The sequence below is a fragment of the Boleophthalmus pectinirostris genome, unplaced genomic scaffold (genome assembly GCF_026225935.1).
Source record: "Boleophthalmus pectinirostris isolate CB_2022bp ecotype Guang Dong unplaced genomic scaffold, ASM2622593v1 HiC_scaffold_15, whole genome shotgun sequence".
NCBI classification, from domain to species: domain Eukaryota; kingdom Metazoa; phylum Chordata; class Actinopteri; order Gobiiformes; family Gobiidae; genus Boleophthalmus; species Boleophthalmus pectinirostris.
Genome location: NW_026571070.1, coordinates 18,988,564 through 19,003,051, shown reverse-complemented (window position 1 = coordinate 19,003,051; position 14,488 = coordinate 18,988,564). Strand labels below are relative to the sequence as shown.

The 14,488-nt window shown below is 45.2% G+C and overlaps 1 protein-coding gene across 1 annotated transcript; it reads left to right on the top strand.

Moving 5' to 3' along the window:
• Positions 1 to 351: 351 nt before the first annotated feature.
• On the top strand, positions 352 to 5,565 carry LOC129408072 (armadillo repeat-containing protein 3-like). Its single transcript, XM_055150768.1, is given in 18 exon segments — positions 352 to 632; positions 830 to 947; positions 1,033 to 1,158; positions 1,240 to 1,308; positions 1,385 to 1,560; positions 1,647 to 1,751; positions 1,753 to 1,842; positions 1,934 to 2,117; positions 2,207 to 2,359; positions 2,439 to 2,547; positions 2,643 to 2,892; positions 2,976 to 3,112; positions 3,315 to 3,483; positions 3,572 to 3,675; positions 3,981 to 4,058; positions 4,148 to 4,327; positions 4,688 to 4,850; positions 4,929 to 5,565. Coding segments are annotated over 18 exon segments (2,439 nt in total). The 5' UTR covers positions 352 to 584; the 3' UTR covers positions 5,109 to 5,565.
• The last annotated feature ends 8,923 nt before the right edge of the window (positions 5,566 to 14,488 follow it).

The window sequence follows — 14,488 nt, the reverse complement described above, 5'->3', positions numbered from 1 at the left end:
CTCCCTGCATTTCATGCAAAACGTCAGAAATCAGCAATTACAATTAACATATTTTACTACGACCAGATACAGGATTTTTAATTTTATTATTATTATTTTTTTATACGCATGTATATTTAGTAATCGTGGAAAATGCCTTATAAAAGGATGGGGGGTACATTATTACACGCTTTACAGCAGAACCTCGCCTTTGTATAATAATTTTAGCATTCTTATTCACCAAATTATCAGTCGGTATTCGCCCTATAACAATTAAGAAGCCTAACAGTGGAAGGCCCACCCTGCACTACGGGACCTTTGTAGCCCTCACGCCAGAGGACCGTTACCTAGCAACGCGGCGTGGGTCTTAAACATAGGATTGAGGTTAGCTCCTGCTTCGTTTGACAGTTTTGTCCCCTAAACCTTGTTATGTTTGCAAGATTTCTACTATAGCGGAAGAGACAGAGACTATAGTTCACATCAGACAGCAGCTGATCTGACGTGTGTTGCGTTTCCAGGGCTGTGTCCGGCAGTGCGCAAAGTTTAGCCTTTCAGCTAATGCGACCTTTTCCCGTTACATTAGCGCTAAACTTATAACTTGCGCAATGGTGAAGAAAGGTAAAAGGGAAAGCGAAACTCCAACAAAAGATACAGTAAGTTAATTAAACTCAAACTAAAATGAATCATTGTGAATAATGTATTCATTAGTTTTTATGGTAGTAGTAATTATCTGTAAAATTGAATAGGCTATTACAGATAATAAGTGTACTATTATCTGGTGTGACAGATGGTGGTTGTTCCACAATTACAACTTATAACCACAAAAGCATATTTTATTTCTTCTACCAAGTTTGATCCGGTCGCAGTTGAAGGCAAAACTCCAGCAACAGTTGTTCTCCTGTTGAACTCTCCTGAAGAAGAAATCCTTATAAAAGCTTGTGAAACAATTCATGCATTTGCAGACAGAGGTAGAGTATGTAATTAACAGTAATAATACATATTAGTTAAATAGTAGCCTTCTATATTTGGCTCACTGTCTCCATCTGTTGTCAGGAGATGAAAACAAGGTGTCACTTCTGGGCCTTGGGGCCTTGGAGCCTTTATGTCAGCTCATCACTCATGGTAACAAGCTGGTCAGACGCTGTGCTTTCATGGCCCTGGGCGTCATGTCCACCCACAGTGAGTGAGCAACATCTGTGAGCACTCACCTACACACTAAGATACGGAGTGCTTACTATAATCCCTTTGTTTCAATTACAGCTGAAGTGAAAAATGCATTGCAGAAATGTAACATAATTCCATCCATTATTGACAAGCTCTCTCCACAAGGTGAGTTATCATGCACTTTTAACGTTTTATAATTTATTATGATTTTCAAAATACAATAAATGCAATTAATCTGCAGAGGAGACAGTTGTTCATGAGTTTGGGACTCTGTGTCTGGCTTCAATGTCAGTGGATTTTGTCAGTAAAGCACTGATCTTTGACAATAATGGTTTGCTGCCAGTGATTCGACTTCTCTCCAGTCCTGATCCAGATGTAGTCAAAAATTCACTGGAGATAATTTTCAATCAAATTCAGGTGACTCTGTGTATTTTTAACACATACACTACAGAACTCACTTCATGTTCTATGTGTCTAACTATTGTCTATTCTTGTGTGTAAAGGATTACCCAAGTCGCTCAGCCATACATGAACTTGGAGGCATACCACACCTACTGGCCCAGCTGAAGTCAGAATTTCCTGTAATTCAACAACTGGCTTTAAAAAATACTGCAGAATATCACAATAGATAAAGACACACGCATTACCTTTAGAGAAGAGCAAGGATTTGAAAAGCTCATAGATATTCTTAAAAATAAGGTAATGTTAACAGCAGTGTCAGATCAGTCATGGACACAGCTTTTTACCATGAAAACTCAAACATTTTGTTTTGTGCATCGTCTTTTCACAGGACCTACATGACCTTCATGCTGGCTCATTACATATTGTTGCAAACTGTTTAAATGATAGTGAATGTTTCCAGCTTATTCACAAAGGTGGAGGTCTGGCCCAGCTGATGGAGTTTATCCTCAGTCCAACACTGCCAGAAATCCAGGCCAATGCTGTAAAATGTATTGCCAGAGTGGCTCAGAGCTGTAAGCACAACCATCTCACTTCTGTTTAAATGTTGTTTATTATGTGACTGTGTGGATAGGAGAATATTTACATCGAATCTATTGTGCAGCTGAGAATCGCAACATTCTTCATGAGCAAAATGTGGAGAAGGTTTTAGTGGAGCTCTTCTCTGTGAATGATGACAGAGTAAAAGCAGCAGTCAGCCAGGCTGTGTCTGCCATGAGCACCAACCTCGCCAGTAAAGAGGTCCTCAGGGAGCTTGGTACATGGGCAATTACAAACAACAACAAAGAATTAGCACACATTACATCTAGTGTCTAATTAATATGTGTTCATTATAGGGGCTATACATCCACTGGTACGGCTATTGAGCAGTGAGGCTTCATCTGTAAAACGGGACGCATCAAGAGCACTTTCTGATCTTACCCACAACAATCTCCTTAATGTGATGTGAGTCAAAAGTACCACTGTATTCTATGTTTATGTGCAGTTGTGTGCTCACCTGTTTTGCCCTTGTAAAATCAGTGTTGCTGTTTATCTTAAAGGGCTGTGTATGAAGTCACAGGTCATGAGCCACTGGTCCGGCTGCTCACTGAACAGTGTCTTGAGACTGTGGCCAGTTCTGCTGCAACTCTGAGCAACATGGCGGGACAGGAGGAGATCCGCTACAGTATTTTGTCCCAAAATGCTTTGCCAGCCCTTGTGCAGCCTCTGAAGTCCAAAGATTCTCACGTTCTAATCAGCTCAGCACTCTGTGTCGCAACTCTGGCTTGTGACACCGCATCTAGGACAGAGGTATAATATTTAAGAAACAAGTATTTTTTTTTAAAAAGGATTACAGTTTAATTTTAATATTATCCTTGCCCTCTTTTGTGAAGTTTAAAAATGCTGGAGGTCTTCCACCACTGGTCAATTTACTGGACTCTAAATACAAAGATGTTCAGAAGATGGCTTCCTTAGCTGTCAAGGCATGTGCCTGTGATGGGCCGTGTGCAGTGGAGATGTGTGTATTGGGGTAAGATCAGAATTGTTATGGATAATGTACGCTTAAAATATAGTCTATGTTTTGGAACATGTGTATCAAAGAAATCATTTAGTGTCAAACTGAGGTGATTTACAAAATAGCCACTAGATGTCAGCATTTGGCAGCATAATAATTTCCTATATTACGCTCATCTGTAAGTACCTCTGCTTATGCCAATGTACTATGTTTCCAGAGGTCTGGAAAAACTTCAGAAGATCAACCAATCAGAACACCAAAAAACTGTTTTCAGTGAAATGGCAATGACGAGCCTGCTGAATTTTAACCTGCCAGTTAAATACAGCCTAACAGGCTTTTTGTCTCCCACTGACCATGTCACAGATCTTTTTTATGATTCTGGGAAGGTGCGTGCGATTAAAGAGAAGGAATCAAAGTGTCAGTACATGTAACAGTAACAGTAACAGCTGTGACATGTGTGTTTTGTCTCTTCAGGCTGTGGCAGGTCAAAGAGTCCTATCTCTGGAGGAGCACTACGGGCAACCTGTGAATCAGCACAGGGCCATTATCGTGATTAACATGGCCAAGCATGCAGCTGAGTAAGACCTCAATAAACACTCATATCACCGCAACACAGCATTTTCAACCTCTTAATTATTTTTTATCACTGTCAGTTTTAAGTAATTCTCTTTTTCTTAGCTCTGAAGTACACCCTTTCTGTATTGTCCTTTTATTAAAATTGTATTTTGCTTTTGTTGTAGCCACACAAGGTATTTAAGTGGCACTCTCAATGCAAAAATGTACTCATATTAGAGTACTGAATAAACCATTCAAAGAAGTCACACGAAAGAGAGGCAGTAGTGCCATTGTAATAGTGTCTTATTTTCCCTGTGGAATTTCATAGAGAGACAGTTGTTTGTACAGAAGAAAAGCAGCACCATTTATCTGGAACAGACATCAGCGTAAAGGGGGAGACACCAAGGTTAGAGTTTGTCTCTGGTGGACTCTTTCATAAATTACACATGCTAAAACCTGTGAGGTGTATGAATGGAAAAGTGTTTTTTCTAACAGGAAGAAAAAGGAAGAGGACAAACCAAAGAATAAGGATCTCCCTCGTGCAGTCTCTCAGTCCCCTCTTCAGAGACACTGTAAGATGTTGAATGACCAAACACTGGAGACTTTGGTTCAGGAGGCCAAAGAAAGTGTCCTGCTTATGGATGATGACATGTTGCAATACTCTGCTTTGGCCAGGTAAAAATTAGTTTAAAATAACTTTATTTCTTATTATTCCACCAACATGCAGACTCTTATATGGTGATGCACTAATCAAGCTTAACTAATAATAGTGATAAATATGTAATCCCTCAGTTGTCCAGGTAGATTCTATAGCAAAAGAAAATAGAATTCTGTCAATTGGACTAAAGTTGAGAAATGAAAATGAAATGAGAAACTAGCGGCCTCATGCAGCCCCATAGCACAAATTGCATTATGCTGGGAATTCATGATATAAAGTATGGACCGTTGTCATAGCAACAGACAATTCAAAACAAATTAATATGTCTTTTTAATAGCTAACAGTAGTTAATACATATTTTAAAACTTTTGTGTTAGGATGGTAAGCAAGGCCATGGGCGGAGAGGTGGACACGAAAAATATGGCCACATTCGAATGGACCCTTCACATCAGCGAGCTCAAATTTGAGTTACAGTCTAATGTAGTGCCTATTGGCATGATAAAGAAAGGAACCTACTACCACAGGGCACTTCTCTTCAAGGTTCCATACAACACTGGAAAATATTCCTTGAGTAATGTACTGTACTATTTCTATTTCATTGTAATGATTTTATTGCAGTGCCTGGCAGACAGCATTGGACTGAGTTGTTCACTTGTCAGAGGAGAGTATAACCGAGCCTGGAACGAAGTACAGGTGTTGGATGGACAAGCGCAGCGTTATGTTGTGGACCTCATGCACAAGCCTGGCAGTCTCCTGAAAATCAACACACCAGCTGCAGAAAAACATCAAAACATGTAGCACCCCTCAAGGAATGAGCATGAGCACGAGGTTTTTTAACAGGGTTTATTCACTCTTCAACCCGTGAGAACTGGCAGCAAAGAAAATAATAAATAAAACATCAAAATTAACTCTGCACCTTACAATATAATACAATATAATAATAAAGCACACAAACCTCGTGGGCTGACATCCACGAGGGGGCTAATTGTTAATCTTGCTTCAAATCCCTTCGCTATATACTAAATAAAACAATAAACAAGTGTTTACATTGTTATTCCCATAAAAATGTATCTGACTTATTCTCATTTTACCGGAGATATTCACATGTCCGCGGCAATGTGTTGACAGCAAGGTGCGCAGTTAATTAGGTTCGGGCGGAACTTTCTATTATACTTTGTTCCACATTGTGATTGACCACTAGATGGCGCAAAGTAAAATATAAAGACAAGCGCGAAATTATATATATAAATATTTGGGACCGTTACACTCCCACCAATCACTTGTGATTCATGGAACTGAATACTGCCTTTAAGCTTATGAACTAATTATTTAAACATGCAATAAACTATTTATTTATTTATGAACTATTTATGGAATGTGAATTATTACTTTAGAGTATTAAGTGTTAGGTATCTTTAATTTGCTTCCCACAGGACAACTGTCTTCTGAATGGGCCTTTCCAGGTAAACCGGTTTGGAGATACGCTTTCCCTTTTCATCCAAAGTTGGATCACTCATCAGTAGCTTAACCTTTCTCACTCTTTCGTCCTTACTAGGGTACACATCAACGATTTTCGCCAACTTCCACTGGTTTCTTGGGGTTATTTCATCTTGCAAAAGCACAATATCATTGATCTTGGCGTTTCTGCGTTGCTTAGTCCATTTTTGTCTACTTTGAAGATTTAGCAAGTACTCCTTTTTCCATCTTGCCCAAAAGGTATTGGCAAGGAGTTGAACACGACGCCATCTCTTCCGAAGATAAAGGTCTTCCTTGACAAATTTGCCTGGGGGTGGAGAGATGATTGTGGACTTCATGGTCAGTATGTGGTTTGGTGTTAGAGGTTCTGGGCTTGATGGGTCACATAGCTGGTCTGTGGTCAGGGGTCGACTATTTATCACTGCCATGACTTCATATAGGAATGTTCTTAGGGAGGAACTGTCGAGTTGTTTAGCTGATTGTTCTAGGATTGATGTCAGAACACTTCTTATGGTGCGGATTTGTCGCTCCCAGACGCCACCCATATGACTTGAGGCTGGGGTGTTCATGAGAAACTCGCATTCCAGATTTTCCAGTTTGGCTTGGTCCATTTCTTTAAGTGCCTCTACAAACTAATTTCTTGCGCCGACAAAGTTCGTGCCTTGATCACATCTTATCTGGCGAACTGAACCTCGTATGGCAATGAATGCACGCAATGCATTGATGAAGGCATCAGTGGTTAAATCATCAAGCATTTCAATGTGTACTGCTCTGGAGCACATGCAGGTGATTAACAAGCCATAGCGCTTTAGCTCCTTCCTGCCATCCTTGACATAAAAAGGACCAAAGCAGTCCATCCCGCAGTAGGTGAATGGTGGGGTAGTCTCCATCCGATCTTCTGGGAGGTCTGCCATTTTCTGCTGTTCCGTGCACCTCCTGAACCTTCTGCACTTAATACATCTATAGATATGAGAAGATACAACCTTGCTGCACCTGAGGATCCAATATCCATTTGCGCGAAGCTCATTCATGGTGATCCCTCGCCCTTGATGGTATGTTTTCTCATGATAATGCTTAACGAGTAACGTTGACACATGGCTGTCTCTTGGAAGGATCACAGGATGTTTGACATTGGAGTGTAATGTAGCATGCGTGAGACGTCCTCCAACTCGAAGTGTGCCCTTATCGTCCAGGAATGGACTCAACTTGTGTAGCTTATTGGCCTTGTCTTTGGATTGGATTACTTTGTGATTTTGAAAGGACTTTATTTCATGTGAGAAGGCAGTATCTTGAGCCATTCTGATAACTGTCAGCTCTGCTTCCTTTCTTTCTTCAAGATTACTGACTTCATAGGACCTTTTCTTGCATTCCTTCACTTCCTTTGCGAGGCGCTTAAGTCTAGCAATGGCTTTGATCATTCTTGACCAATCGGAGAACTTGTGCAAGCGATCCAGAAGTGATCTTTGTTCTTTAGCTTGTGTCTTGAGCACTTGAATCTTCTTGACTTCTGGATCACTGCTTGATAACTCTCCCACCTTGATTTCACTGCTGGACACGACTTTCTGCCAGAGAAGGTCTGGGCCTTTAAACCAGTTTGAGGCCATAAGTTGATCAGCTGTAAGACCTCTAGAGGCATGGTCTGCCGGGTTCTCTTCGGACGCCACACACCTCCACTGTGTAGACTCTGTACTTTGTTTGATGCGTTCAATTCTATTCGCAACAAACACATGGAACCTCCTGGCTTCATTTCCTATGTATCCGAGGACAACCTTTGAATCTGTCCAGTAGGTTTCTTGTGAGAGTCCAACCTCCAGTTCCTTTTTCAGCATATCACCAGTGCGGACAGCAACTACAGCAGCTGACAACTCAAGTCGTGGAATGGTTGTGACTTTCGATGGTGGAACTCTTGATCTTCCCATCACCAGAGAACAGTGGACTTCACCAGATGTGCTGACTGCTCTAAGGTAGGTACACATGCCATATCCAGATGCACTGGCATCGGAGAAATGGTGCAGTTCATAATGCTCTGCCTTGAAGTTATTTGGAGTGTAGCATCTTTGAATCTTTACCTTTGCTAAATTCCTCAGATCAAGCAGCCAAGATTTCCACTGAGGTCGAAGACTTTCGGGTAAGGTATCATCCCAGCTAAGCTTATCTCGACACATCTGCTGCAGGATCTGTTTCCCTAGCAAGATGAAGGGTGACACAAATCCAAGTGGATCAAACACGGAGGCAACTGTGGACAATTCCTCTTCGAGTGAGTGGATTTTCCTTAACAGTCACTCTGAACTGGAACTGGTCTGATTCCACACACCATTGTACACCTAGTGCTCTCTCCATGTGTACTTCGCTCAACGCCATATCCATATTTTTGGCAGCTACTGTGCATTCTTCTCTTGGAAGTGAAGCTAAGACTTTGGTGCTGTTTGAGATGAACTTATGTAATCGAAGATTGCCGGTACTGCAGAGTTCACGTGCTTCCTTGACGAGCTGTATTGCTTGGCTTTCTGTATCGACACTTGCTAATCCATCGTCAACATAGAAGTTAGTTTTCATAAACTTAACTGTTTCCTCACTGAACTTTTTGTGGGTGGTACACCCCATGGTGTGGGATGTACCATGCTGGGGTCTTGTTGATGTCTTGCTCGGGCACCTTCTCAGCATCACCGTGAGCTATGATTTCCTCCATGAACTTATTATAATCCATGTAGTATTGCTTGTTCCTTCTCAGCTTTCTTTCCAAGCATTTGAGCCGATGAATGGCACATGCCTTGTTGTCAGGTAAGTTAGGCTTGTCACTCTTAAATGGAAGTGGCATCTCAAAATGTCCATCCTCCTTGAGCCTAATGCCTTCCTTCATCTTCGTCAGGAACCTGAGATCCTCTTGGGAGATCTTAACATCTTCTGCAGCTCTTTCCACGAAATCAGACTCCAGCATTTTGATTACGTCAGCAGGTGAGACAATTTCTTTTATTTGAGTTCTGCACACGTAATGCACTTGACTGGTGAACCTTGAGGATGGCTGAACATCTGGGACCACGTGCTTCACGATGACCTGGTGGCTTACTCCGAAGGCATCTCCATAATCAAGACACGGATTGCCAAAACCCACGATACTCCAGCCCAGATCAGTTCTTTGTCCAAATGGCTGATGTTCCTTGCCAGACACGACTTGACGCGGAACAAGTGCTTGAGGGCAGTTGTAGCCAATCAAAAGACCAACATCACAACTTTGGAGAGGAGCGATTTCATCTGCAATATGTTCAAGATGGGGCCATGCCTTAGCAGTTCCTGGTGTTGGAATGTGATCTCGATTTGCTGGAATGAAGTCTCTCGCGTATGTTACTGGCAAAGGAATTATCTTATTTGAGTAAAATCCTCTTACTTGTAAGCCAGAGAGCTTCTGACAGGTAACGACAGTGTTTCTTGATGACATCGTAGTAAGCTTTAACTGAACTGGTTCACTTACAGTGTGCAGAGCTCTTGCAGTTTCTTGTAAGATGAAGGTTGTGTCACTCTGTGTATCAAGGAGTGCGTACACTAGAACTTCACACTCTGGCTCACTTTCAGCTGAAACCCAAACTGGAACGATAGAGGATGTGAGTATCCTTGATGTTCTGCATCACTCTGTTAGAAGTTGCTTCAGTTGCTGTTTGTGTGACATTGGTGTCTTGTGGAGTTGAATCTGGTTGGCCCTCGCCCCTAACAAAAAGGGGTATTGTTTTTCGTCGGTTTCTTACGCTCTATTATTGGCCCTCGCCACTAACAAAGTTAGGGGCGAGGGGTATTGTTCTTCGTTGGTTTCTTTTTTTTATTCCCTTTTCCGACCAAACGATCGCATTTTTGACCCCCTGAACATGGACGAAAAGTCCCCAAACCGGGGTCCAGATCGATCGGCCCGGCAAAAAATTCGATAAAATGGGCATCGCAACAATGACCCGAGTGACCCGACTCAACAGCGCCGCCTAGAATTGGACCCCTTACTGTTTCGTAAGAAACATATGTAATATATTGGCAAAATATTTATATTTCTTAAAACAATACAAAATACGAAAAATTGTTACATCTTAATCAAACAAAATAACATTCAAAAAGTGTAATTTCTACATAAACAAAATGTTCAAAGCATTGAAATAAAACAGTGTCTCTCATAAAAAATAAAAAATTAAAAAAAGACACATCTCTTCACCCACCTCTGGTTTTAACTGCCCAGCCTCTCCCTTTAGTGTGAAGTCTGCCACAGTTTGTACACGTTGCTTTAGGTTTGTGTCAGCACAACAGGATGAGATGCTCGCTCTGTGTCAATGTGATTTCTGTAAAACGTGTAATACTCGAATGTACAGTAGAGCTTTATTAACTGCCCTGTAAAACCCAGCATCACAAATGTCTTCTGAACAAGACCCATTTTCTTTTGCTTATTCTGTTTTATACTATTGTCCATCCATCCATTTTCGTCCGCTTATCCGGGGCCGGGTCGCGGGGGCAGCAGCCTATGCAGGGACTCCCAGACTTCCTTCACCCCAGACACGTCCTCCAGCTCCTCCGGGGGGACCCCGAGGCGTTCCCAGGCCAGCCGAGAGACATAGTCCCTCCAGCATGTCCTGGGTCTTCCCCGGGGCCTCCTCCCGGGGGACATGCCCAGAACACCTCCCGAGGGAGGCGCCCAGGAGGCATCCGGAACAGATGCCCGAGCCACCTCAACTGGCTCCTCTCGATGTGGAGGAGCAGCGGCTCTACTCCGAGCTCCTCCCGTGTGACTGAGCTCCTCACCCTATCTCTAAGGGAGCGCCCAGCCACCCTACGGAGGAAACTCATTTCGAGCGCTTGTATCCGCGATCTCGTCCTTTCGGTCACTACCCAGAGCGCATGACCATAGGTGAGAGTAGGAACGAAGACTGACCGGTAAATCGAGAGCTTCGCCTTTCGGCTCAGCTCCCTCTTCACCACAACGGTCCGATACAGCGACCGCATCACTGCCGAAGCTGCACCGATCCGCCTGTCAATCTCACGTTCCGTCCTCCCCTCACTCGTGAACAAGACCCCGAGATACTTGAACTCCTCCACTTGAGGCAAAGACTCCCCACCCACCCGGAGAGGGCAAGCCACCTTTTTCCGGTCGAGAACCATGGCCTCAGACTTAGAAGAGCTGATCTTCATCCCAGCCGCTTCACACTCGGCTGCAAACCGCCCCAGTGCACATTGCAGGTCCTGGTTCGATGAAGCCAACAGGACAACATCATCCGCAAACAGCAGAGATGAGATCCTGTGGTCCCCAAACCGGACCCCCTCCGGCCCCTGACTGCGCCTAGAAATTCTGTCCATAAATACAATGAACAGAACCGGTGACAAAGGGCAGCCCTGGCGGAGTCCAACATGCATGCACCGGGAACAGGTCTGACTTACTGCCGGCAATGCGAACACAGCTCCTGCTCCGGTCATACAGGGACCGGACAGCCCTTAGCAAAGGGCCCCGGACCCCATACTCCCAGAGCACCCCCCACAGGACACCACGAGGGACACGGTCGAATGCCTTCTCCAAGTCCACAAAGCACATGTGGACTGGTTGGGCAAACTCCCATGAACCCTCGAGCACCCTATGGAGAGTGTAGAGCTGGTCCAGTGTTCCACGGCCAGGACGAAAACCACACTGCTCCTCCTGGATCTGAGGTTCGACTATCGGCCGGATTCTCCTCTCCAGTACCCTGGCATAGACCTTACCGGGAAGGCTGAGGAGTGTGATCCCCCTATAGTTGGAACACACCCTCCGGTCCCCCTTCTTATACAGAGGGACCACCACCCCGGTTTGCCAGTCCAGAGGTACTGTCCCCGACCGCCACGCGATGTTGAAGAGGCGTGTCAGCCAAGACAGCCCCACAACATCCAGAGACTTAAGGTACTCAGGACGGATCTCATCCAATCCCGGAGCCTTGCCACCAAGGAGCTTTCCAACCACCTCAGTGACTTCAGCCAGGGTGATGGATGAGTCCGCCTCCGAGTCCCCAGCCTCGGCCTCCTCCTCGGAAGGAGGTGGGATTGAGGAGATCCTCAAAGTATTCCTTCCACCGCCGGACAACGTCCCCAGTCGAGGTCAGCAGCTCTCCCCCCGCACTGTAAACAGTGTTGGTGAAGAACTTCTTCCCCCTCCTGAGGCGCCGGACGGTTTGCCAGAATCTCTTTGAGGCCGTCCGATAGTCCTTCTCCATGGCCTCCCCGAACTCCTCCCAGCTCCGAGTTTTTGCCTCCGCAACCGCACGGGCTGCAGCACGCTTGGCCCGCCGGTACCCGTCAGCTGCTTCAGGAGTCCCCCGAGCCAGCAAGGCCCGATAGGACTCCTTCTTCAGCTTGACGGCATCCCTTACTTCCGGTGTCCACCACCGGGTTCGGGGATTGCCGCCGCGACAGGCACCACAGACCTTACGCCCACAGCTCCGAGCAGCCGCATCGACAATAGAGGCAGAGAATGAAGCCCACTCGGACTCCATATCTCCAGCCTCCCCGGAATCCGGGAGAAGTCCTCCCGGAGGTGCGAGTTGAAGGTCCCTCTGACAGAGGGCTCCGCCAGACGTTCCCAACAGACCCTCACTACACGCTTGGGCCTGCCAGGTCTTTCCGGCTTCCTCCTCCGCCAGCGAACCCAACTCACAACCAGGTGGTTATCAGTTGACAGCTCAGCCCCTCTCTTCACCCGAGTGTCCAAGACACGCGGCCGGAGATTAGATGACACGACTACAAAGTCGATCATCGTCCTCCGGCCTAGGGTGTCCTGGTGCCACGTGCACTTATGGACACCCTTGTGCTCGAACATGGTGTTTGTTATGGACAAACCGTGACTAGCACAGAAGTCCAATAACAGAACACCGCTCGGGTTCAGATCGGGGAGGCCGTTCCTCCCAATCACCCCTCTCCAAGTGTCACTGTCGTTGCCCACGTGGGCGTTGAAGTCCCCCAGGAGAACAACGGAGTCCCCGGTCGGTGCACTGTCTAGTACCCCTCCCAAGGACTCCAAGAAGGCCGGGTACTCAGCACTGCTGTTCGGCCCGTAGGCCGACACCACAGTGAGAGACCTGTCCCCGACCCGAAAGGCGCAGGGACACGACCCTCTCGTTCACCGGGGTGAACTCCAACACACGGCGGCTGAGCTGTGGGGCAATGAGCAGGCCCACACCAGCCCGCCGCCGCTCCCCGCGGCCAACGCCAGAGAAATGGAGAGTCCAGCCCCTCTCAAGGAGTTGGGTTCCAGAGCCCAAACTGTGCGTGGAGGTGAGGCCGACTATATCTAGTCGGTAACGCTCAACCTCCCGCACAAGCTCAGGCTCCTTCCCCCCCAGCGAGGTGACATTCCATGTCCCCAGAGCTAGTCTCCATGTCCGGAGATCCGGTCGTCGAGGCCCCCGCCGTCGACTGCTGCCCAGATCTCTCTGCACCGGCCCCATATGGCTCCTCCCGCGGGTGGTGGGCCCACGTGAGGACGTCCCCACGTCGCTCCTTCGGGCTAAGCCCGGCCGGGCCCCGTGGGGGAAGGCCCGGCCACCAGGCACTCGCTGACGAGCACCCACCCCAGGCCTGGCTCCAGGGTGAGGCCCCGGTGACGCCAATCCGGGCGACGTAACTGGCCTCTGTGTTGCACTCATCATAAGGGGCTTCTGAACCGTTCTTCGTCTGACCCGTCCCCCCGGACCTGTTTGCCTTGGGTGACCCTAGCAGGGGCATGAAGCCCCCGACAACATAGCTCCCGGGATCATTCGGGCACTCATACTATTGTTTTACTTGTAAATACATTTGGTACATCCAAGCACCAAAACAAATATACTAAAATCACAGTGAAATATTTATTTTATTCTTATTTAGCCTACGGTTATCATAATCACTAGGGTATTGTTTCAATGCACATTTTGTAGTCACACAAGAATCATGTGTGCAAGTTTACATTTATCTTTTTTTCCAATCAAAAGTTTTTTCACATTGTATCTCACATACATACATACATACGTAGAAATACCAGTATTTAATAAAACAATTTAGATATTTTATTACCTTTGTCAATGTAATATAACCACTTGCCTCCATCAGATATGCCTTACAGGCAAAAATATGCTGCACAGACTTTTCTATTTTCATTTCAAACTGTCTGTATATTAGTTTCATTTTTGTACAAAGTCATAATATTTAATAGCCACATTAATGGTCACATTGTTAAATCCGTTGACATAACTGGTTTAAATGTTTTCAAATATCGCATGAATGTTTTTTTGTGTGTTCATGTTTTGTTTTTTTATTGTTTTCAGCATTTGTTATGTACTTTATGCATCCGATATATCTGACCTATAAGTGATTTTTCCTGATACATTTCTGTTCTTTTAATGTACTAAATTAATAATGGTTTGGTATTCAGTTATATTATTGTATGTTGGTTACATATCCTCATTATCCAAGCACAAACATATAAAAATCACACAGGGTATGAGTAAGGGGGATGCATAGGCTCTGTAATGTCTATGGGACTCTTAATCCCGTCAGATTTGCAGCAGTCCCCTGTTGTCAGCCAGTTTGACCCAGATTAGAGAAAAGCACATACTGTGTGACGATAGTGACAACATTCCCACAACCTTTGCTATTTCTTTTACCAATTGTGTTAAAAAACAAAACGTGACAATAGTTTTCTTTTTGGTTTGTGCTGGCAGTGCACTTGTTATTTTATCTAG